This window comes from Daphnia magna, linkage group LG3, assembly GCF_020631705.1.
Source record: "Daphnia magna isolate NIES linkage group LG3, ASM2063170v1.1, whole genome shotgun sequence".
Classification (NCBI taxonomy): domain Eukaryota; kingdom Metazoa; phylum Arthropoda; class Branchiopoda; order Diplostraca; family Daphniidae; genus Daphnia; species Daphnia magna.
In genome coordinates this window covers 12,195,103-12,220,625 of record NC_059184.1, presented here as the reverse complement: position 1 = coordinate 12,220,625, position 25,523 = coordinate 12,195,103, and the positions used below count along the sequence as shown (strand labels likewise).

Genomic DNA, 25,523 nt, shown 5'->3' with positions numbered 1-25,523 from the left:
AAACATTCATACGATATTGGACAGATTCCTAAGAAAACGAGACAGAATGAAAACATCTGTGTTTTCATCATCGTCGCAGAATCAACAGGAGAGGCTTTGAAGGATTATAAATCTACGAAAATGATACACAAAGCACACATCTTCTAGTTTAATTATTAGTTATACACGTCGGTCATTTTCCCTATATCCTGCTGGGTGGGCGAGATCTGTCCGACCCTTTCTTTTTCGTCCGAAAGCAGATTCCTGGAAACATCAGGGGTCTCTTGCATGCAGGGTGCGGTGTCGATGCTTTTCCTTGATAAATAATCCACACACAAAACACATTCGACAAGAGAAAAATAACAAGTAAAAAAAAAAAAAAAGAACCAAAGGGAGTATAGAGCGCTATAATCATCCGCAGTCGGGAATAAACAAACTGGGAGGAAACGATAAGCGAGAATCCCAATCTTGCTATCCGCATGCAGAGCGCTTTAGAGTGGTGACGAGCTTATACCCGAAACGTTGATGGTTATTGTATAATAGTGTCCGTTTTCCACCACGACCGAATTCTTGCCTGTATTTGGAACAACAAGAACCGCCACGTTTCAATGCGTAAAAGGGGAGAAAAAAAACCGACAAAATCCGACAAAATCACGATAATGTGGAAATCTATGGACTTTTCTGTAACACCGACGGCACTTGATACGCTAAATCAATGTCACATTGTATCTGCATTTTTTTTTTTTATTCTTCTCTTTTTTTAAATAGAAATAAAATGCGGAGTGGATTAGATTTTCTTTTTCCTTTCTTCTTTTTCCGTCTTGATTTTTTTTTGGTCCAATACCTGGCTGGAATTGGCAGGGGGGGATACTGAATTTTTTCAAGGTAAATGTTTTTCTTTCATCCTTTCTCAACTTGCGCCGACACCGTTTTTTTTAACGGCTAGACTCGATGGCTTTATGCGCTTCCGCAAAAGACCAACAGTTCCAAATTGTATATACCATTGTGTCGCGTGCATTCCCCGCCCTTGCCTAAAGGTCGGCAAACTATCCTTTCAGTTTAAATTATAAAAAAAATAAAAAAAAAAAAAAAAAAATGCAAAGAAGAAAAGAGAAGCAAACACATCTTTCATCTCTTTTTCTAAATCAATAATAAGCTCACATGCTATCTTTCTTATAGACTCCATCAGCTTACAAGGCTCCACTTAAACCCTCCCACCTCCAACTTAATACCTGGCCGCATGATCTGTCACTAGAGTTCGGGTTCGTATCATACGTACTACTCACCTTTTGAGCGAAACGTGTAAACTAACACACACAATAGTGTAGTATACATCTAAATCTCTCTTTTTTCTTTTCTTTTTTTTAGTTTTTTTCAGTTTTCTGTCCCTCTCTTTCTCCATCTTGATTGTCTAAGTGGATTGGATCAATTCGACACGACTGCGCGCTCCATCACCAGATTGTGGATTTGTGTGTGTCTGCGGATGTGTGTGTGTGTGTGTGTGTGTATGACTCGTGTGTTCCCTCTTGTCGCGGACTGTTTCCATATGCCAGAGCCCGGAGCTGCTGCGCGCGTTTTCTATTGGTAAGAGGAACCACCGAGCCACTCGCTTGCCATTGGTCGGCGGCTTCGTACAGGTAAAAAAAAAAAAAAAAGACTGGAAAAAAAAAAAAAAAAGAAGAAAGAAAATGAGAGAGAGAAAAAAAAAAGGTAAGAGACGGACAAGTTCTCTTTCTTTCCATTCAGTCGTTGCGTGCCATCCGAGACTTGAAGGTGCGCGTGTGAGTGCCGCGTGTTCACGTGTGTGGCTAATTTTTGTGTACACCGTTCTGTCAATTTGTGTAGTTGTGTGTGTGTGTGTGTGTGTGTGTGTGTGTGTTTCTCTTTCTTCAAAGGGCTGCGGGTGTTTAGTTAATTTGGTTCCGCGTGCCGTGTACTTGGTTTTCTCGCATTCGATCAACTTGTTTTTTTTTTTTTGAAGTGTGGGGGGGAGGACAAGGAAAAACGGAGATTACCTAGCCAATTGCTTCCGGTACCGGATTATTTGTGAAACGGTCTATATACTGCGTGTCCGGCTTTACTGTGACGGACAAGAACAAACAAAACAGTCGAAAATCCAAATACAAATCAAACGAAACAAGATGGGACGAATGAAGTGGTTCAATTTGTTCGTGACTCTATCAATTCTAGCGATTCAATCCGCTTCGGCTATCCAATGGCTGTAAGTATCTTCTTTCAACTTCTATCATATTAAAAGCGAATTAAAGCTCAAGAGTGTGCCTGTATTACGAGTTTATTGGAAATGTCTAATCCCGCCGATTTGTCAGACTATACTGTACATCTAAATCATTGAGTTGACATTGTTATTGCTGTCGTTTCTTGTCTCTCTCCCGCAACATCTTTCACTTTTCTTTTTTTTAATTCTGATAAGAGTATGGATCCGTTAGTGCAAAATGTTTCACGAAAATAAAGATCATAACAAATGGTCCTGGCGCCGTCGAGCTCCATCATTAGTTACCAAATTAGATCGTTGCTATATCAAGTTTTAAACAAAAAACCTCCCCCTTCCCCCGAAAAAAAAGAGGGGCGGTAGGTGCAAAGAAAAAAAAAGTTGGAACAAGAAGATTACGTATCTTTCAAAGCTCAACTTTGCTTTCAATTCTTCACGCTTCATGTAAATATATAAACGTGATTGAAAAGAGAAAAGTGATGCTAAAAATACGATGCGTTTCGCTAATAAAGGCGTGTCCCTCCTCCTCCCCCCTTTTCCGCTCGTTAGTTTCAAACAGATTCCGGTAACTTGATTTCGTTACATGTGGTTTTCGAAATAAAACACACACACAAAAAACGGTTGGGTTACACGATATCCTAAATAAATCATCTCGTCTTGGGGGAAAAAAAAGATGAGGGTTTTATTTTTTTGCCCGCCCGATGTAACCGACCAACGCCCAGCAGTACGAAAAAAAAAACCGTTGTATATAACGATGGCTAGACGCACACTTCTCTATCAACCCTTTGATTATTTATATGGTTTTTTTTTTTGCGTGTCTCTCTCCTTTTGTTAAAAGAGATGAAGTTCCCCCCAGTTCGAATAGGAGAGAAAAAACGAAGCTCTTTAACGAGAATTTTCAGCTTTTCATCATTTCCCTTTTTTTTTTTTTACGTCCCGGTTCTTCCGTTTTGTTCTCGTCTTACTTCCCTTTGGCCGCATCCTGTCGTTATTCGTCGCGTGGTTAATCAGCGTTCGAATACGCGCGCTGCTGTGCTGCTCGTCAAAATGACAGGTCGATAGAAATATTTAGGGTCGATGAGCTTGACATCCAGTGGAGATTGAAGAGGAGCAGACAAAAAAAAAAGGGACAAAACATCAACAAAAGATGAAACTCGTGAGGATTTTAAAACAAAAAGAAAAGCTGTTAACAGCTGAATAGCAGCAAGCGGTCCGAAATGTTCAAGATGATGGTTGCTGCTTGTAATACACATTTCTTTTCGACTCCAATCTCCGTTCCGTGAGCAGAATGAAGGGGATTGAACACACGTGCTGCTGCAGCACAAAAGAAAGACGAGAAAAATATCCATCAGGCGATGAACGGGAGGTCTGCGTGTGTAGACATGTCGCGGGTAATGTTCCCGCGGTGACGAGAAGGCAGAAGGAAGAAAATTTCAATTCGAGTTTTAAAGGCCGCAAACAGTAAACGCTCTTTAAAATAAAAGGATTTGTTGGATGAAATTTAAAAAACGAAAATAACAAAAAAAAAGTCGGAATAGGGAGATCGGCTTCTGCTTGTCAGCCGTCGGGCTGCTGTGTCGTGTTTTATTCATATCGCGCGCTTCACGGCCGGAACGTATAAGAAGGTGAGCTGTTCAGCCTATATATCGTCTGTGATGAGTTCCAATCTTTTATTTTTGTATTTTTGTTTTCTGCTCAATGGCTCTCTCTTTTGCGGCGTTAAAAAGAATAGTGGGATCCCTATCAATCAGCTGAAATCTCCGATGAATGTTTAGGGAAATATTTTTGGGTGTTTTTGATTTTCATTTGAAATAAAAAAACGATGCAACAACAGCTGACCCCTACCGCAGTTGCTGGACATGTTAGCGGAGGTGTGATGTATTCAAAAAAATGCTCGAAAACAAAACAATTTCGAATATTTATTAAACTGAGCGAGAATATTCCAGGGACATAAATGTATAATAGGCTTACAAAGCATTTCCCTTTTCTTGTCCAGAGATAGAAATAACTTAAAATATAGATGGAGAATGCGCTGGAAATGGCACAGCATCCGCCCAAATAGTTTGTATAGTCCATCAGAAATATCTTCGAACAAAAAAACAAAATAAAACTAAACCCTTCGAATTGCAAGAAAAAAAAAACAACAAAATGCAAAACTACTACAACAACGACCTCTTCGTTCGAATATTGTCTATTTGTCACCTTCTTTATGGCTACAACTATTTCGTACGTGGAGTTTGTTTTATTGACGGAATCTTCTATTTTAGTCGGACGAGATGGTCGTCCGTTTTTTTAAAGGAAGGAAGAAGGAAGAAGAAGGAAAAAAAAAAACAGCAATAACTTGGTGTTCTTGTTTCGTTTGGCGGCTGGAAGCCTAACGGATCGAAACACACACAAAAAAAAAGGTGGGCTGCGATGTTCATCCCCCACCAGCTCAATGACAGTCGTCCTCTTTTACGACTGCAGCAATCACGATCATTCACAGAGTGGTATATATAGAATTGGTAGACAAGGAGGGGGGGAATATATAAAAGACTGGACCGAACGAGTGAACAAAATCCTTTTTGCACAACTGTCGAAAACTTGTGAACGCTTTTGTGATTTCGAATGGGTTGGTGGAACGCTATAGAGAGAAAGACAATTGAATGGCGGAATAAAAGAGGAAAAAAGAAATAGAAAAATAAAAATAAAATATAAATTTATAATAATCTGCTATGACGAAATGGGGTTGGGAATTCCGGGTCCGGTCAACCATAGAAAAAGGGAAAGACAAAGACACAGTCGACATTGTACATTCATTTCGAGTCTACTTTTCTTTCAAACTATTCTTCTTCATCAAAAGGAGGGAGAGGGCATATACATCTATACGTGTATATATTACAAACTGTGTGGCCAGCCATACCTAAACATGCACGAAGAGGAGTTGGAAGATTTGAATTCAGAAGGGTAGGCCTCTGAAAAAAGAAAAAAGAATCCATTGATTCATTTCTTGTTTTGTTCCCGTTTTATTTTTTTTAAATCCAAGACCATCTGTCAGTGTTTTGATACATTTTGAAAAATAGAAAAATAAAGTTTCATATTTAACGCACAAAAATTCAAAACATTCCGCGCCCTATACGGCAGCCACTCGATATACCGGTACACATACACGTCTATATAATTCATAAATAAAAATACATTTTGTTTTTTTTTTACACAGAGGTATATAAGATTAGACCTTGTGTATACGTAGATATATTCCTTTTAAAAAGCAAATGGAAGGGCGAAAAAAACAAAAACAACAGGGAATAGGGAGCCCTTAAAAAAAAAAACGAAACAAAAGGGAAACTCGAAAAGGATATGTACATGTCTCGCTCTCCTTTTGCTCTTGTTTGAAAGGGGAAACTTCTTTCTTCTTTTTTTTTCTTAAAAAAACGGTGGCGGCACCGCTTTTGGAATCGGGGCGGTGGCGGTGCTTCTTGGTGGCGGCGACGGTTGTGGGATGGAGGTGCGCACTTTGAAGAACGCGCGCAAAATAGGGGAGCAAAAGAAATGCACAAGAAACGACAAAGATGCTACTAAAAATCAAAGAAAATATTTATAATAAAAAATGAGAGGGAAAACAGAAATTGTTCACCTATACGATTGCAATAACTGACGTGCCCCGAGACATGAAATGCAATTGAGCTAGAGACCCATAAAAAATCGTATAGGTCTGTTGTCTATCAGTATTGCTCTATATGTATATATATATGGCCGAGACGTTTGTCCCGTTCGAATTCGCCCGTCGTATATACGCAGCGGCCCGTCGGCGCGCGGACGCATTTCGAATTGCTGATTGGCGCCTCTGCGACCCTATAGTCGGAGAAATCGTTTTGTGTGTGTGTGTGTGTGTGTGTGTTCGTGTGTAGTACATGGAACGCAAAGACACGCAGCGTTTTATTCCTATACGCTTTCTTTCATAGCGCCGACGTCCTCGTATAACGAGTCAGATGCATTGCCAAAAATGTGTGTGTGGCTTTCAACTCTTCGTTTCTTTCGGCCGAGTGGTGGGGAAATAAAAAAACAAAAAAGAAAAGGTTCTCATCATTCTTATTTTTTAATTTTTTTTCAGTAGCGTGGATATTATTATTTTTTTAAAACCGCTACCTCGTTCGTGTTCCAAAATTCTCTAAAGGACGGTCACGTTTTTTTCCTTCACATTACACGACTTACGCCTTTTTCTGTCCAAGGCCTGTATAAATACAATCGACTCTTTAATTTTACTTGGAAAAAAAAACAACGGGTGGGGATTTTTTTTTTTTGGGGGGGGGGAAATGATGGATGGTATAAAAAGAAGGCGTGTTCTGCGCGGCGATTGAATCCCCTTTCATTTTCCATTCTTGTATAGGTGAAATCATCACTATCATCATCACTGACAAGTTGGAAGATATGCCAAATCATTCTCTCTCTCTCTCCAATGAATCTATATCTGTTGCATAATGTGTTATAGCTACTTGATTATACGCCATTTTAGGTTGTTTCTCCTGAACGTAAGAAGATATACGTAGAAATGGATGAGTTCGAACTGGGGCTGCCGCTAAAGTAACTTATAAACAACAACAAAAAGCCCGGAATTTGCGACGATAGTAGACGCAGGACACCCAACATTTCATTTCTCTTTGTGACGCTAATGGAACAGGATCCATCCTGTGGGGAATAACTCTAAAAGACTTCCGCTGTAACTTGCAAGTGCCCCAGACAATGTCTCTCTCTCTCTCTCGAGGGAGAGAGAAAAAGGTGGAGTTTCTTTCTGTACCCGTCATCCGCAGAATGAGATAAAGTGCGATCCGGATCGATTCGGATCGAATGCGTATCTTATTCAGACCCTTGGATGACCTATACGCCGGCTGACTGACGACAGACCAATTATATTGATACCTCCCCGAATTCTTTTCATTCGAGTCCTTTATATGAAAAGAAAAGAAAAATGGAAGAGTAAAAGCTAAAAGGAAAAAGAATTGAAACAAAAGGGAGGACAAGAACATTCTGCACTTATACACGAATTGTTTCTTGTTTTTCAAGAGAAACAAAAGCGCAGAATAGGTGTGGCTGTCAGCTCTACAGACGAAAGGGAGTTCACTATACAGCTGAAAGAGCTACTGTTTTAATACATTTTTTTTGGTTCAATTATTTAATATAGTATACAGTATATCTATTTTTTTTTTTAAAGTTTAGTTGGGAGGTGTACACCTCCCAAGAATTTGATATTTAAGCCGACCCATTTCTCTCCCCTCGTTTTCTACATAGTCGAAATGATTTCCTGCCGACACCAGCGCATTTTCGCTCTCCCCTTTTATCTTTCGAGTCTCTCTCAAAAATGAAATAAATAAATAAATTTTCTAATGAGATCAAATGAGAAACATGAAAAGGTAAATAGTCCGACCTGATGATGAACTTCCTCTCCGTCTGGGGACTACACACATTCCAGACGACGGGTTGTAAAACCTCATCAACTGGCCCCTTTTTTTTTTCTTTTTTCTCAAACAATTTTTTATTTATTTTATTTTGTCTCTTGTTTCGGCTGTGTCGGTTCTTCCGTCTGTATATATATATAATACGTACATATACCCTCGTTTTGTTTGATCTAACGTACCAGATTTCACAGCTGGTCGCGAGAGAGAGTCTCGTAAGTTCATTTGTTTCGCCTCTTTTTTCTTTCCGAGTTTCCTTGTTCAAAAAAATCAGAAAATAAATGATCCTCTTGTACACATTTTTGTGTGTGTGTGTTACCTCTCGGTCGGTATATCGCCCACCCCCCTGCGGATCGTGTAAAACATGGCTTGTTTGACTGCCAGTGTGAGCTAGTGTGTCTGTGTGTCGAACGTGGCTTTTTTAACGTCTTTCGCATCCGTTCGGTCATTCACACACACGGCTCACTTTCTCACCTTTTGCTGCCTCAATTGTTTAATGATCCTCCTACATAGGAAAGGTGAGCGCATATTATATAGGAGGTAGTAAAAAAAAAAAACCTCAACGACTGAGAGAGGAAAAAAAATAGACACCGGACATGGTGGACATATAAACAGCCCACCCTTGCATTTTTCTGTTAGGCCTATAATATAACAGACTGAAAATTATCAACGGCTTCTCATGTCTTCGTGAAAGCCGAAGAAAAAGAAAACTAAACACATTTTCAGAAATGAGATTTTGAATAACTAAAAAGGGGGGCCATAAAACAAAATAAAATAAAGCTTATTTGTTATAGTATATGCAACAGTTGAAGTGTTAAGCAATCACGTTCGGTTTCAAAAAAAAATAAAAAATAAAAATAAAATAAAATGTCAAGTGGAAATATTCGCTGCGTACAACGCGCGTTTGGAATGCATGACTTTGGAACATTGGGGATAAAACGTTACAGACGACGAAATACAACCGCAAACTTTGACAACACGGACGTTACAGTATACACACACACACACACACATATATATCTACTATACGGTTGCTATGACTATATACTTCAACTGATTTATAGTCGAAATGCGTACGTATACACACGAAATGGGTGAAGGAGGATTGGGGGGGGTTTCACACTGGACAGGAGGAAATCACGGCAACGCCGAAAAAAATAATTTTTTTTTGGTCATGTGCCAGCGGCAGCAGGTATAGAAAGAAAAGAAAAGAAGCAGTAATAACACAGGGCGGCCCGGTCATACTAATCATAAGCGAGGGGGGTCAAACCCATCATTTTCTCCGCCTCGCGGTTGGGTGTCCAACAGAAAAGGCAGAAACGGAAAAAAAAAGAAAAAAATCTCTCACTTGATTTCTTTTTAAGTTTTTTTTTTTTTTCGGCTTACATGCGCACCCCGACAACTCACACGCACAAAAAGAAATAAAATAAAATAAAAAGAGAGAGAAAGAACAACTGTCGATTATGTACAGTATATATATAATAGGCTACTTGTCCTTGTGTAATATCTATACGGTGGCCAATACGCAATCCGATGCGGTCCCTCTCTGAAACTGATTCTGTTTTGTTTTTTTTAAATTCTTGGTTGTGTCCGTTATAATAAGAAAAGACGAGGGAAACAATCAAAGCGTGACTAATAACGATGGCGTTTGAAGCGATCCACAGTTAGTTGAAACAGCCGGTGTTGCTGTTTTTTTGGGGGGGGTTTTTCCTTTCAGAAATAAGCAGGCAACCAGCACTAAATCAAATTGAATTTTAACCTCTCACCTGTCGCAAATAGCCGAATACTCGAGACAATAAAGATCGCAACTGCTCTTCAATTAGGAACTGTCGGTTCATTTCTTCTTTGACTTCTCCTGATCATTGTCTATATCCTTTTTCTTTTCGATCGGTTTCCTTTTTGCTTTCGAAACGCTCCTTTCGTTTCGGTTTCTAAAGTTGTCCTTTGAAAATAAAGAAGAGAAGGCGAGCCTCTTTCTTCTATCGCTACACCGCGCTCCTCTCTATAGATACCGATATATATAAATATCAATATATACAGTCAATTAGCAGATATTTTGTCTTCGTTATTTTCTTTGCCTTTTCGAACGGGCCGGCGGAGCAGAAGGTTACAACAACAACAAAGAAAAAGAAGAAGAAGAAGAAGAAGAAGAAAAAAAAAAAAGGCAACTGTTGCTGAAGACAAGTCATCAGGATGGATGAAAAATCACCTCCAGTGGTCCAAACTCATTTGCCCTTGGCTGCATTAAAAGCCTTTCCCTGTTGTTGCCATCGAACGTTGTCCTCTGCGCGTCTATGTCGATTCTCTCGTGTTCTTAGTGGAAGTTTTTTTTTTTGTTCTTTTCTGTTTGCTTTTGTTTTCTTTCTTATTTGAAGAAAAAAAAAAACGAGAGAAAGAACTCCGGAGAATATACAAAAAGAGAAGAGAAGAGAAGAGATTGCCGCTTTTTGTCTATGCGCTGCTGACTTTTTCGGCTTGTAAGTTTCGGGCCTTCTCATTTTGGGTCGTGTGATGGAGAAGCAGAAGAAGCAGCCCCCCTCCACTTCTCTTTCGGTCATTAGCAGCTCAGTCAGTCGCACAAAAGAATTGAAGAAAAAAAATAAAGGAAACGCATATTTAGGAGAACAGCTCTCTTACACTTGGCGTTTTTTTTTTTCTTCTCTTTTTATTTTCCTCTTTAAATTAAATAAAAGACAACTAAAGTGTATCTCAACGCCCAAAAATTCTCTTACAGTGTTTTGTTTTTTTTGGTGAACATCTATTGACCGCTAGTGGGGGGGGGATTGAATACTTGGCTTATATTTTCTAGCTGTCTCGTCCTCTTCTTTTTTCTTTTTAATTTTATTTTCCTCCTTTATTGTATGTTTTTCTTTGCTTTCACGACCGTGCGCTAAGTGACTACGAGACCCGCACAGATACACCAAAATCAGACACACACGACACCCACCCAAAAGTCGGGGCAACATAAATGAAATAAATACATAAAAAAGGGGGGAGAGAGAGAGGAAAAACAAAACAAAAACCTCTCCTTACCTTTTATTTTTTTTAATTTTTGAAAACACGCGGGTTTAAAAAGTGGATTGATTGTCATCTTTTTTTTGTTTTGTTTTCCCCCCGGCTCTCCCACGGTGACGTTACGGTTTCGGTAAATACGCCGCACGTATAACAACTCACGACCCACTCTGCCAGCACGTCAATATGTATAGCGATCGTGCCAGCCCAAAAATGTGGGTGGGTGGGTGGGGACGTTAAATGACGCATAAAAAGGTCTTAATTTCTCGAAAGGCGATTGGCAACTCGAGATAGCGCCTTTTGTGTGCAACTAAAACATCGTAAAAAATAAATGAATAAACAAAATAATAACGCTTGAATTCGTCTTTTGTGTAATATAACGTGCAGCACGTCCGTGTTTGCGTCACTGTTTGTCAGAAAGGCATAACGAAAACACACAAGTGCGCGCTCTTGTGTGGCACGCCCCGTGCGTTCAAATCTCCCGCCTTCGGCCATGGCATTTTTTATTTATTATTATTATTTTTTTTTTTAACTTCCTCAATTCAACATTTGTTTGTTTTTGAAAGGTTCCAGCTGCCGACCGAGATTGTGTCGATGAAACTGGCGTATAATAAGCTGGAAAGAAGGGGAAATGTCGCGTTTCTGTTTCATTTTCAAAAGAACTTGTAGAGAATGGAAATGTTGTTGTTCCGCCATCAAGATCAAGGGCAACAGTTTGTTTATTTTATTTTATTTTTCTTTTGGCCTTCGCTGTATCCGCTCGGTGGACGTCAAAGAGAAAAGAAGAACATCACCTTAAAAGAAGAAGAAGAAGAACAAGAAAAAAAGGACCCCTCTTCATTTTTGTTTTGTTTTTTATCTGGCGGAGGGCCGTTGTAATGAACTCGGCCATCAGAGTTCGGCCCGTACGTGATGATCTATAGCTCCCGCTATATGGACGATAGAGAATAAATAATCACTGCCAGCCGCTATTCTGTACTGTATACAAGAATAAGAAAAGAGCTCTCCAGAAAGAAAAAAAAAAGGAAGTTTTGGAACTCAAAGGAGAGATAGAAGAAGATGAAGGAGAGAAACGAGAATAGAAAAAGAAAAAAAAAAAACGATCTTAATAGAAGATTTATGCACTGTGGTCTGAGAGGGGGAAGAAGAAAAGGGCCATCTTTCTCTATTCCCCCCTTCTTTGCTTTGAAAAAAAAAAAATAAAAATAAAATGCATCAGATGCCCGCGACGCTGGGCCTACTCAGAAAGACCGCCCGCCGCTTCTTGTGTACAGTGTCGCTCCACTCGGCCGAATTACTGTCTATCAGTCTTGTTATGAATTTCTCCCCCCCACCCCCTTAAAAAAAAAAATGTTTAAATTTTTTTTTTTTTTTCTGTGAATGTTAAAAGAAGAAGAAACAACAACTAACGACAGTATAAACATATGCAAAGAGTAAAAGAAATGAAAAAAAAGAGGCAGGTCCCTGTGTGCGTTCGGAAAAATGTGGGCAAACGCGAGCAAACGGCGGTCATCAAATCTGTTGTTAGCCGACTCACGTTTCCCTGTGTGCATGTAATTATATACGAAACGATCTATCTAACTTTATAGATCAGGCCATCGTCGCCATAAAAGGAAGAGAGGGTGGAAAGATTGAAGACGCGTCTCTTTTAAAGAAAATTCTATCGTTTTGAATCTATAATCTTTGATGCTACAGACGTATAGTCTAACCAATAACAAATGTATACCGTACAACATTGGTATACATTTAATTTAATTGGTATTTTTGATTTTATTAAAGGGCCTTGTCGAGATCGAGCGCCGTGGCATCGGCGATCGGGACGCCCTTCATCTGCGACCAACTGGCCGAAACGCTGGACACGAAGCAAGTGCAATTTTGCAAGAAGCACCCGGGCTTCATGATGAGCGTCCAAACGGGCGCCAGTCGAGCCATCGACGAGTGCAAATTCCAGTTTCGTACGAGACGCTGGAATTGTTCCACACTGGACGAAACGGCCGCAGCGGCAACCAACGGCCGACAGCTGCCCACCATCGTACCTTTGGCCGGTATGCCGCAGGCATCTACCCGAAGTAAAAAGAAAACCGCCAAAGGTATAGAAAAAAAACTTATATTTCTATTTATTATTATTATTCTTATTATTATTTTTCTTTTAATTTCAAAAAAAGAGCGCCCTGTATAGTGTAGCGGTGTAATACAGTTGTACCACCCGGTTGGTATGTGTTGTTAGTAGGATATCGGTGTATACCAGCGGGTACCAGAAAGAGAAAGAAAAGAAATGACTTGTATTTGAAAAGAGTTTCGAATTTCTTTGAAACGGAATTTTGAGCTTTGAAAGCGTTGGCCGTTGTGAATAAATGCGGCGAAGACTTTCTCCTTTGAATGTGAAATGAATAGTATAATATTAAGGCAGATAGTAAATAGAGAGCCGACACACCGTTTGGCGGTTCGTCTGGTGTTAATATAACGATGGTCAAGCTGTAGGACATTCAACGTATTCGGAGTTTCTTCTTTAAAAACAGATTTACATGAAAACAAGAAAACAAAAACTTCAATGGACATTTCTAGTCCCCTATTTTCGAATTCCTCTTGGATTCATTTTTTTAAATTAGATTTTCGCTCCACTTTAAAGAAGGAAAAATGGCAATTTTACATCAACAATATTTTTCTATTATAATAAAATAAAATAAAATTTGAATTCCAGTTAGCCGCGATCTTTACTCCAACGTGACGCGAAGTGACGGCCCTTACAAAGCCAAACCTCCTAAACCACGGAAAACAGCATCGTCGCCCTTCGGACCTAACCCCGTTGTACCTGGAGGTAAGAAACAAAACCAAACGATATAAATCCATTCACCATATATATCTACGTATAATTAGCATAATTAAAGTGCCATAGATCGATTTATGGAGAATTCAACTGTCTCCGTTATCACTGCATCGTATGATAATAAGAATTGAAAAAAACAAAACAAACAAAATGCACCGCGTAATCAATAAATGGGGAAAGAAGATAATTGACAAAGACATTGAAGCATAGAGTATACGGTATACTATAGAGTCATTTAGATTCAACTGTAAACTCCCGTGTTGTCTCAATCTCGTGTCTATACAGCCAATCTTTTTGTTCTTTGTTTGTTTGTTTTTGTTTGTTTTTTTTTAAAGAAAAAGAAATTGACTTTGTCTTCTCGTCCCGTTGAGTAAATCAGAATTAATGAGCCATTCACGCCGATAACGACGCACCGGCTCTTCAGAGAAATAGCAGTTTCAATTCGACATCTGTGTGTGTGTGTTTTTCGATGGCCGCTTGTATGTATTATTATTATATACAACTGAGAATTTCCATTTCCTCTTTGTAATATCGGTTTCCCTGCCCCCTAAATGGCCAAAACAGCAGAGGGGAATTTCAAAAAGGAGGGGAAAAGAATCCGAAAAAGAATGGAACTAATAAGTCGAAACTAATAAGCTAACGACTCTAACGAGCTGTTGGACGCTCTTTCTTTTGTGTATACATTCGGGGAGACTCGCAATATATTTCCTTTCGCCCAAAGCGGATCCCACCGTGACCATTTCCCAATTCACGACTCCAAGTTTTTCACGTACGACGCATTCCCGTTTTTTTTTTTTTTTGCGTCTGCATTACGTTAATAACAAAAAAAAAAAGAAAAGTCATAAAAAACGGAAAGAGATAATGGAAGGCAGAAAGACACGACCAACGTCGGGTCCACTATAAAAATGCGCAACTGTGCAACATAACTCATTAAGGGACTGTGTATAGCGCGTATGTTGCCAGGTTGCGCTATAGAATGTGTCCTCGTCCAATATAAACAGCTGACACGCGGATGCAACAATAAACGCGAACGAGAGAGAGAAGGGTTTTATGAAAATATAAAGAAGACAAGTCCACACACAAATAAACAGTGAATGAATATCAAAAGCTCCTTTCTCCTTCTTATATAGTACATTTAAACTGATTTATATTAGCGTTCGCCGGACGTGCATGATCGGCCGCTCACGCGCCGCCGCCGCTTTCTTAATTGGTCCGTTTTCGTGGTCTCGTTCGACATTATGCCACAAACATCGCAGCGATGTTGGTGGTTGCGGCCTGGCCGGCTGTCCATCGGTAATAACACTAGAACTTATTATATATACACATACGATTGCGGCTTACTAATAGCCAAATTGTGGGCACGCACTCACTGCCTTGTATATGTAAATGCCAGCGAGCGCTCATAGTAACGTGCAGTGGTCACGCCGAGCAAGTAGAAGAAGACCCACCGTGAAATTGATCACGACACTTGGATGCGAAATGGTGAAAACAATTCGACTTTGGACCGTGACCTCTGTCGTCGGTTCACGTCACTTTGCAATGTTGCATTTCTTTAAAAAAACGAGCGGACCAAGTAGCAACAACAACAACCAAAGATGCCTCACTTCAACTTGTATCTACAATATAAACTGTATAGATATCTGCAGCAGTTGCTGGAGTGAGCATTACTCACCTTGTTGGCAACTTTGTAAAAAAGAAAAGAAAAAAAAAACAAAATGGGTCTAATCTTTTTCTGGCCATCGTATAGACTCTCGACACGGCCATACCATAAATCAGCAGACCAAAGCTTGAAAAAGAAAAGAAAAATATGTTACAACTACGTCACACCGTAACAACGCACTGGCCAAAATTGCGTATATAGATGAAAAGGGCAGCCCTCCAGCAGCAAATGAAAAGACCAAACTCTTTTTGCTGGTGGGTCTCACACCTGAATGGCCCATCCATTTTGTTTTTCTTTCCCGCTTCATTCCGTTTTTTTTTTTTTTTATTTATTTCTTTCTTTAAAATCAAAGCCTTTGTAAAGTTGATGACTTGTTGTATTTCTGTATCCGCCTTCGATCTCTCCCCCACTTTTTGCTTAAGCATGCGCTCTTGAGTGAGATCGACAAATCCGGCTTGTGTGTCGTTTCGACTTCTATTGAACGACGTTTGCATATGATATGCATATACGTTGAGATTACCTGGGCGTAGGCCGGCACGATAGCAACGGGAAAATGTTGTCCGTTTTGTATGGTAAGAACCAATTTCAAAACGAGAGATGGAAACATAAAAAATAACTGGAATCCAGCGTTCCAATGAAGTGATTAGCGCTGTGGCCTTGCGGCTTTATAGACAATCAAACCCTCCTCTCCGTCTGTTCTCTTTCTGCGTAGGCCTAAAGGAATTGGGTTATAATCAGACTGTATATAGTTAATGGAGAATAGGCCCTTAGTATAAATATAGAAAAGACGAAGAAAGAAAGGAAAAAGAAAGCCAGGGCCCTGACTTCGGGATCTGTTAATAAGACAAGTGATCGAAGAGTATCTCTCTTTCTCGACACGAAAAGCTCAAAGACATGCAGCTGCACGCAGTCCGTTTCACACGGACTCTTGATCGCAACCCTGTTAGGGGGAGGGGCGGGCAATCGTGATGATGAGTTGATGTATCGATCCGACTTGTCTTGCGATGATTATACAACCGTGTGCGCCCGCTCATCAACTAACTAACAAACACCACTCGTCTATTGTCTTCTACAACCTTTTTTCTTTTTTTCTTTTTTTAAGGGACTCGGGAGGCGGCGTTCGTGCACGCCATTTCAGCAGCCGGAGTGGCGCACGCCCTAACTAGGGCCTGTTCGGCTGGCGAGCTGGACGATTGCGGATGCGATAGAACCGTCCGCGGAGCTTCGCCCGAAGGTTTCCAATGGGCCGGTTGCTCTGACAACGTCCATTTCGGCACCAGCTTTTCACGCACATTCGTCGATGCTCGAGAACATCGTTTCTCTAAACGCAAGCCGAAAGCCAATTTGAACGGCACGGCGGCCGTTCAGCAGCAAATGCAAATCTGGCGCGCTCTTATGAACCTGCACAACAACGAAGCCGGACGCAAGGTAAATTTTTTTTTTTTTTTTTTTATCAAATCAGAATTTTAAAATGAAAAAGGAAAAATAAGCAAAGAGGTAAAAGATTGGGTTTTTTTTCTTTCTTTTTTATCCCCATCTTTTGCCTTTCTTTTCAAATTGTTTTTTTAGAGTTCTCAGACTGTGGCGGTGTAGTGCGATAAAGGATGACCCATACAGTCGATATGTTCCGTCTGTATTGTTTTTTTTTTTTGTTTCCGACCCCTCTTTTAGCTCTGTACCCTATAGAAAATATACCAAACGATAGGACAATCGTCTTTTTCCCAGCCAAAATAAAAAAAAACAGGCCGAGGGAATGCGGCTTGTTATCGAATGGCCTAGCGCAGAGTGGAACTTATAGAAAATGTTCTTTTTTTCCCCCCGATTTTGTATTGGTAGTTTCAACTGGTATATAGTGACCACATAGCGAAGGAAATGTGTGTGTGTGTGTCTGCATTGGTGGCTAAGAAAACGAGTTTCCCGACTTCCCATCGCCACATTACACAACACGGTGCACGTTTGCCTATACGAAAAAGATTGGACCAGAGAGAGAGAGAGAGAGAGAGGTCTAGATAAGGAGACGATATGCCATGTATTTTTTTCAACCAAACAATAACACACAGAAAAAAGAAAAAGAAAAAAAAAATAAAAAAATAAGAGGAGAAATTGTACAAGAGGTATGTAACCTATTGTACATGTTTGATTGGTGGTATACATATACGCGCACACCGGGATGTATGACTTGTGTGGCATACATACGCACACAGAGGAGGTAAAAAAAGACCCGGTTTCCTGGACAACAAGAGAAGCTTGTAACATTGATGGGTCATGGAAAATCGACAGAAGAAAAGAGAGAAAGAAATTGAAGAATGCCCCGCTAGGTTGCAACTATTTGACAGGTGAAACCGGCCCCGTAAAAACGAGTCCTTCTATCGCGAGGCGCGCGAGCGCGCGCATTTCAAACGTCAACATGTCAAAGACTCTCTCCGCTTCGTCCCTCGTTGCATTCGCTTTTCCACTTCCTTTAGAGCTGTCCCTCTCTGTTACAGCTGCACGCAGCCAAACGCATAAACAAGACCTTCCCTCTTCCCTTTTCTATTTCTTGTTTTGTTGTGATCCTTGTCTGACCGTTTTCTTTTTTTATTTTTCCACTGTCAAAGAATAGACAGGGATATCCCCCGCGATTTGTCCGTCATCCGTGGGGGTTGTAGTCGAGGGGGTACAGCGTCATCCGTCACGATTCGCCAGAGCGCGATGGATTAGTCAATGATATCGACAAAATGGATTGAAAAGGATAACGAAGAAAGAAATGGGGGTTCAGTTCATGGGACACGAGTAAATGCGATGCCAGCAGATGCGTTCACGCTGTTCATTTGCCTCTGCGAGGGGAGTTTTAAATACAGTGACGCGTTATATGTCGGAGGCAGATAGGAAGGGGCTTCCCTACTACGCTCAAGAGACGGAATCAAATAAGCGAGAAAAAGAAAAGACATTTTCTGATATTATATGTATACACACACGTTCGGTGACCTGTCACTTTACATTTTCACGTCATATCAAGCTGTTGTTGTTTTGTTGCTGTTGCATCTCGGAGCTGTGACAGGTCGCTTGACAGCTGGCTGAAGGCAGGCAGAGATGTGCCCTTTTATTTTTTCTGCTTTGCTTATTTTCTCCCTCCTTTCTTTCAGTTCCATGTCCTTTTAGGATTGTGTTTTGTATTTTTGTATTTTTGTATTTTTTTTTACTGACGTCCATTGTGCCTTATATTCACGAATGTCACTCGTATTTTTCTCTCGTTTTTTCTTTTCTTTCTGACAGATCATCGAGAAGAGCATGAGGATTGAATGCAAATGCCACGGCGTGTCAGGTTCGTGTTCCATTTACGCACCATCGCATTCTTTCATATCTTTTGTTGTATTTTTCTTTTTTTTTCTTCTTCTTCTCCTTGTGTGTATGGATCCATTTGATATCATCTGAATAAATTTCCAATATTTCTTTCATTTTTTGTTTGTTTTCTTTCAGGTTCGTGCGAGCTGCGTACCTGCTGGAAAGCCATGCCATCTTTCCGCGAGGTAAGTGACGATCCAACGTGTGTCCAGTTAGATAATTAACAGAGCTTACAGGGCCATCAAGCGTGTAGGGGAATGAAAGCCAAGAATGGCAATCTTCGATTAGTTTATTATTCGCATAATTTCGTTTCCATCTTAAACATCAGTTTTCCTTTTTGACTCATTTTCTGGCGGACAATGTCGTGTTTGGCCCGCGTGTGGCGTCTAATGAGTTCCAGCCAAATAACACCAGCTCTATTTGTTTTGTTTGTTGTTTGTTTGTTTTTTTTCGTCTGCTTTGATGCCAAGCCCTCAATAGCCATCGAGTCGCTGAAAAATTTATCTCTTCTTCAACTGCAGTCCCGCTTCTCACGAGATGAAACAAAAAAACAAAGGGAGGAATTGCTAATTAGAAAAAAAAAAGAAAAGCTGCGGGCGTTTTCTCTTAGAAAAGAATCTCCCCCTCACAAAAAGAAAGAAAAAAACAAAACAAAACAAAAAACAAACTAACGTTCCAATCAAACGAAAGACACTTTATGGTCGACAACGACTCGATGCGAGATGATGAGGTTCCAGGCGTATGGATAGAAGCACTGGCCAGCATCGTGTAGACAGCGACTTGATAACAACTAAGAGAGCCGTAGATATTTGTAGACACTATATAGTCAATGTTTTCATTCGTTTGCCTTTCAAAGCTCTTGATATAGCTCACAGCTTATCTCGTTTAAAAAGAGAAAAGAAAGAACAACAAGAAAAAAAATTAAATGGCGGGGCCCCATTTTTCAGCTATAACGGTATCGCTTTGTTTTAAATGTTTACAACATAATAAGTCGAGGAGAAAAAGAAAACCCCAACTTTATGAAGACACCAATAGTAAAAAAAAAAAAAATTTTTGTTTTAAAGATAAATGTTTTGTGATTATGTGTTTGCATAACGATGCACGGGGACTTAATCGGCGTTGTACTGTTAATGAAAGACTAGATTGTTCTAGTCGGCAAATAAGATGGCCTGTAATACGAACGACGAAGCCCTTCGGGCGTTTGATATGAGATGAAAATAATTAGTCGAGAAGATTGCTAGATGACGATGTTAAATACATAATTGTTAATCTCTTTTGATGAAACGTTGCAGATTGGCGAGCAGTTGAAGGAGAAATTCGATAGCGCAACTGAAGTCGAGCCGCGGACGTCGCATTCCGGCTCCCGACGCCATCTAGTGCCACGCAGCCCAACTTACAAGCCGCACACAGACGCCGATCTGGTTTACCTGGACCGTTCTCCCGACTATTGCGAATACGACTCGAAAACCGGATCACTGGGCACTCACGGAAGACCCTGCAACAAAGTAAACATAAATGGCTATTTACATATGAGTACATTTTCGTTTAATGATTTTTCTTTTTTTTTTTTCATTTTCCTATTCGAATAGACGTCAAAAGCCATCGACGGTTGCGACTTGTTGTGCTGTAACCGGGGCTACAAGAGCCACCGGGAAAGGAGGGCCGAAAGGTGCATGTGCAAATTTCATTGGTGCTGCTCTGTTCATTGCAAAACATGTCTACGCGAAGTCGAAGTGCACACTTGCATGTGAACGGCTGCGCATCATCGAACGACATTTCAAACTGTTCTTGAATTTTCAATTGTGCTCCGCATATATTTTTAAAACAGGAGACAACTGTTTTGCTGTTGTCGCACACCTTTCATTTTCAACTTGATCATCTGAATATTCCCTTCCTTTTCTTTGAAATCACACATTTTTTTTTTAAAATAATTGTCAATTATTATTATACTATTATAACTTTTAAAAATTATTTTCCCAGTTTTTATTTTATTATTATTATTTTTTTTTTCATTCTTCAAATCTCAGTATTATAAAATCGACGAACAACCGCGCAGAGCAACCGACACGCCAGTTTATATTCAAATTCGTTTCCCGCAGAGATTGTTGTTTGTTTTGAATTCATTATTCAACCTCATTCACACACCGTCGTCAAACCCACATGTGTGTTTTCGTCTGCGTATACCCTCTATACCTGTGTCTGAATGCGTGTGTGTATGTGTGTGTGTGCGTGTGCATATTTCTTATGTAAATAAATTTTACTAATTTCTTTCCTACAAAAAAAAAAAAAAAAAAAGATAACAGCGGAATGCATAATGACAATTCCGTTTGAAATTATTTAGCACATTTTTCCGTTAAAAAAACAAAAAAAAACAAAAAAAAACAAAAAATAGAATAAAAATAAAAACACGAATAAAGAAGAAGTAAAATAAAAAAAATAATAATAATAAATAAATGAAAATGGGTAAACTGTATAGGATGTTATCTTTTTTTCCTTTTACTCGGTGTCGAAGCGGTTTCTTTCAGTTCGACCTGCCATTATTATTATGAAATATATTCACCCTTCCCTGGAATTCTGCTAACTTTCTCTTTTTTTTTTTTTTTTTCAATTTTCGTTTTCCAATCTCCTCTCGTCACTGTGAAAATGTGAATTCCGTTTTGACGTATTTCTTTTTCACTGCCCTCTTCTTCTCAGCCCCACAGTCCCAGTTCTTGTTATTCTCGAAAGCCCACACAAATTCATGATAATATTTCCCCCTTTTTTTTGCCGCCCACCCGCCGTCCCTCCCCGCCTCTTTTCAATGTCTACCTTATTTCTGTGTGTATAAATGCAATAAATAACACCTGTATTTTGTTCCGAGACACCAGCACGTTTTACTGCCAGCAAATGTCACACACACACAAAACACACACACAAAAACACGCATCACCATTCACTTGGCAAAAGGCAAAAACGAGGAATTAGAAACGAAGCAAAAGGAAAACGAAAGAGAAACATTAAGCATTCACATGGAGAGAGTTTATTACCCTTGAGCTTCAAGTTGGTATAATCTCTGAACCAAAAATCAAGTCTTTCCATTATATACGTACGTATATAAATAAATATATTCAATCGAGGGTCATAATTTACAATCAAGAATCGAATTCACGAGCTTTCGAACATTTGAAAATGAAACTTGAAAATGGAGGCGGCATAAATCGGTGTGCAATGAATCAACAAATGCTTATAGTGAAAGGGAGACCACCAGGGCCAGCATGGTAGCAGCACAAAGAGCCGGGGCGCTTCAATCATTGAAACTTGGTCAATCCATAAATATTAAATATTTTATTATTATTATTATTTTTTGTTTTGTTTGTTGTCGTTTTGGTTTTCACATTTTTATGTGTGCCTTTTCTTCTATTCACGTTCCTTTTTTTCTTTTCTTTTCTTTTCTTTAGTAGAGAAGCCCATTCATTTTTGGCTGACGTATATAGAGAACTCATTTTGTCCTAATGGAAGGCGCATGCACGAACGGATTCCTTTTCAGAGCCATTTTGGCACGTCGATTCAATTTCTCGCGGAACAGGCGCAGGTAGGCCGGCTCACTCATGGCATACGGGTCACAGTCTGGCTTGTTCCTTTTTTATTATTAATATATATTTATTTTATTTTATGTATTTTTTTTTTAAATATTGTTAAACGATAAACGAAATGATGGGAAAAAAGAAAGAAAGAAAAGAAGAAAACCGCGGTAAAAAAACGACTTGAATCCCGTTATGATAATCAAAGGTACTTACGGCTGGATGAGATAACCGAAAGTGTCGTTGTGCGTTTCCAGAAACTTGCCCCGGAGCTTTTCGTTGCCGACACGCTGGATCACGCAACGCTCCCGCAGTCTGAGGTTGAACTGGCGAAGTAGTCGCACCTGTTCCTCCATTCGATCGGGCTGGCCGAAAGAGTTGAAACGGGCAACGTGGTCATCAAATCGGCGACAAAAATGCTCGTAAATGTCCGTGTCGAAATTGAGCCAGCGGCCGAGAACGTGGCGCTCGCTCTCTTCAAGTCGCACCGTTCGCTCCGGTTTTCTCACGTTCAGGTCCAGGTGAGTAACGTACTCCAAAGGCCAGCAGAGTCGATCAGCCAACAGGACGAGCGACTCCTCCATCCTTTCAGCGATGAGCACCAACTCAAATTCGTCGTCCAGCTGCTGAATGCGATCGCGAATCACGTCCGGGTCTTTATCGAATAATTTCGGAGACACTCCCCAATCAAACGCGATCTGATTGCGGCCGAAACGGCCTAACCCGCCGCGCGGCTTGTGATTGATGACGCTCTGATTGGTTCGCAAGAGCCGAACGAATCCTTTCAAATCCTAAGAACCGACGAAAAACCATCGAATTTCACGCTGAAATTGGCCAAATTGAAATGGGCTCTCGCGCCAAAACCTACCGTCTTGTAAGTGGCGCTCAAACCCATGTAATTGTAGAGCGATTCGAACTGGTCAACGGGATCGCGAACGACGCTGAAAGCGAACGTCGACGGACCCATGAGAGCCATGACTTGCTCGCGATTCCAGCGGTTGTGCAACGTGAAAATGTCCACGGCCAAACCCCCCCACGGTGTATTCAGAACGGAACTCCGATTGAATAACTCCGTCCGCGAAAGGTAGTTGCCCTTCAACGGCATGGCCACGTTCAGGTTCTCTCGCAATGCGTGCCTGCATTACAGGTGACAAGGAAAAACAGCAAGAACAAATAAAAAAACACCAAAATTAAATAAAGCGAAGGCGATACTATCATCAAAATTCGATAAAAATCACAGTGCCGTGACTCGCTGCTTATATAGAGAATCCCATCAAATCCGAAGACAATGGTGAAAAGAAAACAATGCTTTTTAGACTCTATACACACTATCAAATAGATATGTATCAAATAGATGCTGTTGAACTTGTTAGTGAAATGAGGCCGGCCTCCCTTTACATACCTGAACAGTATGTTCTCGATGGTCGAACTAGCGCACTTGTGCGTTTTCATGAAGGCGATTTTGTTAACTGGCCGGCATCTGTCAACAATGGTCGTTAAAAAAAAAAAAAATGAGAGATAGAAAAGAATAGAAAAAATGAAGTAGACATCAAAGAAACATGATCGTCCGTAGGTGTCTGGAAAGAAGGCCACCTCAATTCGGTGTAGGCCGACGATAACGGCCCGTGTGAAAACAACCCCCAAAGAACACACACATCTCTTTTGTATGTATACACAAAACCGTACAAAAGAGAGGATAATATCGAGCACACGCGTCGTCGTCAGCATTGAATTTTCCACAAATTAAAAGGCAATTTCACCGCAAGTTTTGGTTGGACTTGGAAAACAAAACAAACAAAAAAAATCATTCCACTTTTTCTTTGAAATCAATTTGTCGGATATAATTTAAGACGATGATCCAGCAGTTTAATTCCTTTATATCGTTTTGTTCAATTTTTCAAATTTTTTTTTTGTCAATGTAAAGAAAAAAAAAAAGTCATTGGGAATAAGGAACATGTGGTGAATTTGTTTTTAACGAGCCGCGAGAACTGCTTTGTAGACGAGGTACACAGACGAGCGGGTCAAGGACCTGGCGTTTGCGTGCAAGACTATCGTTTTTTTTTTTCCTTCTTCTTCTTCTTTATTTGTCATCATGTACTTACTCCTTGCTGGTGGGACGATCGAAATCGATGACTTGGCTATTGTCGGCAACGACGGCGCTGTTGTTGTTGTTGCTGTAAGGCCTGTACGTGACAATGACCAGCAAAGCCGAAGCGCTAAACAAAAACAAATGGCGAATGGAGAATCGCCCACGGATCGAGCCGAAATGGCCGTTTAATTTGATCATCTCGATGCAAATTAAAAACAAAAAAACGAAGGCGTTCAACGATCTGCAAATCGTACGGCCACACAGTGGGACGTTCTAAACCAGCGATATGTTTTGAAACAAAACCAAATTCTTTTCTGCTCTTGGTTCTTCTTCAGAACGAAAAGAAAACAAACAACAAGTCAAACACGGACAAACAAAACCCCCAAAAAAAACTGGTTGTCGCGCGCGCACGTTCAACGGGACCGACAGCGCAGTTCAGACTGATTTGATTGCGGCTGGAAGACAAACACTTTGTATGGGACCGATGGCACTGAGAGACGGAAGCCGATAGAAAATAAGGAGAGCTGAGGGATTCTCTCGGAACGAACTGTAAAACACCTCATGCGTATGATTTCTATCACCTGGTGCGCGCAACACAAGACTACTGGATAGTTAACAAGTGGCCCGTCTATACTCGAGAGCAGGTTGCCGCTATCTCTTTTCAAAAGTGTTGTTTCCAACTATTGGTTCGTGTATAACCCCCCCCCTGCATGCGATCACAAAGAAAAGGGGGGAGGGCGTTGAAGGAGGGCCGGATAAACAACAACCATAACCAAAGCTAAGGGAATTAAGAAAAAAAAAAAGAAAAAAAGAAAATTGCAGTTTATAAGAAACTGCAGCATGGGAAGCAATGGGAAGTCGGAAAAGAATAATGGACGACGATTTCTCTCTTTTTGTTCACACTACGTGTGTTTTTTTTTGTTTTTTTCTCCATTCCTTTTGGGCTTTTTTTTGCTTGTACGCTATACCCATCGGAAAGCAAATGTGGTTTTGAGATCCAACCAGATGGAACAAAAAGAAACAAAAAATAATCTACTCTTCTTCGTGTATACAATTTTCACTTGACATCATTAAGTCTGCCGTGATAACGAAAAAAAAAGAAAAAAAAGAAAAAGGAACTCAGCTGCAAATAATAAACGGCGGTAAAAGATGAAGTGAAAAATCAAGAATTGCTTATCTTAGCATCTCAGGCCTTAGTTAATAGCTAGCGGGCAAGTGTGTCACCTCAATTCGGACAGCTTCTGTGCGTTTTCAGAGCGATGAAATACCAACCACGACAAACTAATTGTTAATTTTCTTTCTTTTTTAATCGTTTTTTTTTTTAAACCAACACAAACGTCAAATCTATTTGGTTCAGTTCTTAATTTTTTTTTTGTTTTTTTGTTTTTTTCACATGAAAAATAAATGACC

General features: G+C 40.2%; 2 protein-coding genes across 3 annotated transcripts; one reads left to right on the top strand and one right to left on the bottom strand.

The window, feature by feature from the left end:
* The first annotated feature begins 1,715 nt into the window (after positions 1–1,715).
* On the top strand, positions 1,716–21,325 carry LOC116919359 (protein Wnt-4). Its single transcript, XM_045170465.1, has 8 exons — positions 1,716–2,200; positions 12,433–12,743; positions 13,355–13,471; positions 16,243–16,568; positions 18,396–18,444; positions 18,600–18,649; positions 19,757–19,969; positions 20,054–21,325. Exons 1-8 carry the CDS (start codon positions 2,121–2,123, stop codon positions 20,213–20,215), a joined length of 1,308 nt encoding a protein of 435 aa, XP_045026400.1. The 5' UTR covers positions 1,716–2,120; the 3' UTR covers positions 20,216–21,325.
* On the bottom strand, positions 21,293–24,755 carry LOC116918902 (galactosylceramide sulfotransferase). 2 transcript variants are annotated; one of them, XM_032924699.2, is made up of 5 exons: positions 24,127–24,750; positions 23,427–23,504; positions 22,893–23,160; positions 22,241–22,815; positions 21,293–22,081 (listed from the first exon to the last, which is right to left on the bottom strand). In XM_032924699.2, the coding sequence occupies exons 1-5, from the start codon at positions 24,309–24,311 to the stop codon at positions 21,943–21,945; spliced, it is 1,245 nt and encodes a 414-aa protein (XP_032780590.1). In that variant the 5' UTR covers positions 24,312–24,750; the 3' UTR covers positions 21,293–21,942. The 2 variants fall into 2 exon arrangements, with proteins under 2 accessions (XP_032780590.1, XP_032780591.1); XM_032924700.2 differs by lacking the exon at positions 21,293–22,081 and having other exon boundaries at positions 22,237–22,815; positions 24,127–24,755.
* Between the last annotated feature and the right edge of the window lie 768 nt (positions 24,756–25,523).

Bases quoted from the DNA above. Each gene is read 5' to 3' on its own strand.
- LOC116919359 (XM_045170465.1), top strand. From the start codon at position 2,121: ATGGGACGAATGAAGTGGTTCAATTTGTTCGTGACTCTATCAATTCTA. The intron at 12,744-13,354 runs GTATAGAAAAAA...TTTGAATTCCAG, and splicing joins TAAAAAGAAAACCGCCAAAG to TTAGCCGCGATCTTTACTCC. The intron at 19,970-20,053 runs GTAAACATAAAT...CTATTCGAATAG, and splicing joins ACGGAAGACCCTGCAACAAA to ACGTCAAAAGCCATCGACGG.
- LOC116918902 (XM_032924699.2), bottom strand. From the start codon at position 24,311: ATGATCAAATTAAACGGCCATTTCGGCTCGATCCGTGGGCGATTCTCC. The intron at 23,505-24,126 runs GTAAGTACATGA...CATTGTTGACAG, and splicing joins GATCGTCCCACCAGCAAGGA to ATGCCGGCCAGTTAACAAAA. The intron at 23,161-23,426 runs GTATGTAAAGGG...CCTGTAATGCAG, and splicing joins ATCGAGAACATACTGTTCAG to GCACGCATTGCGAGAGAACC.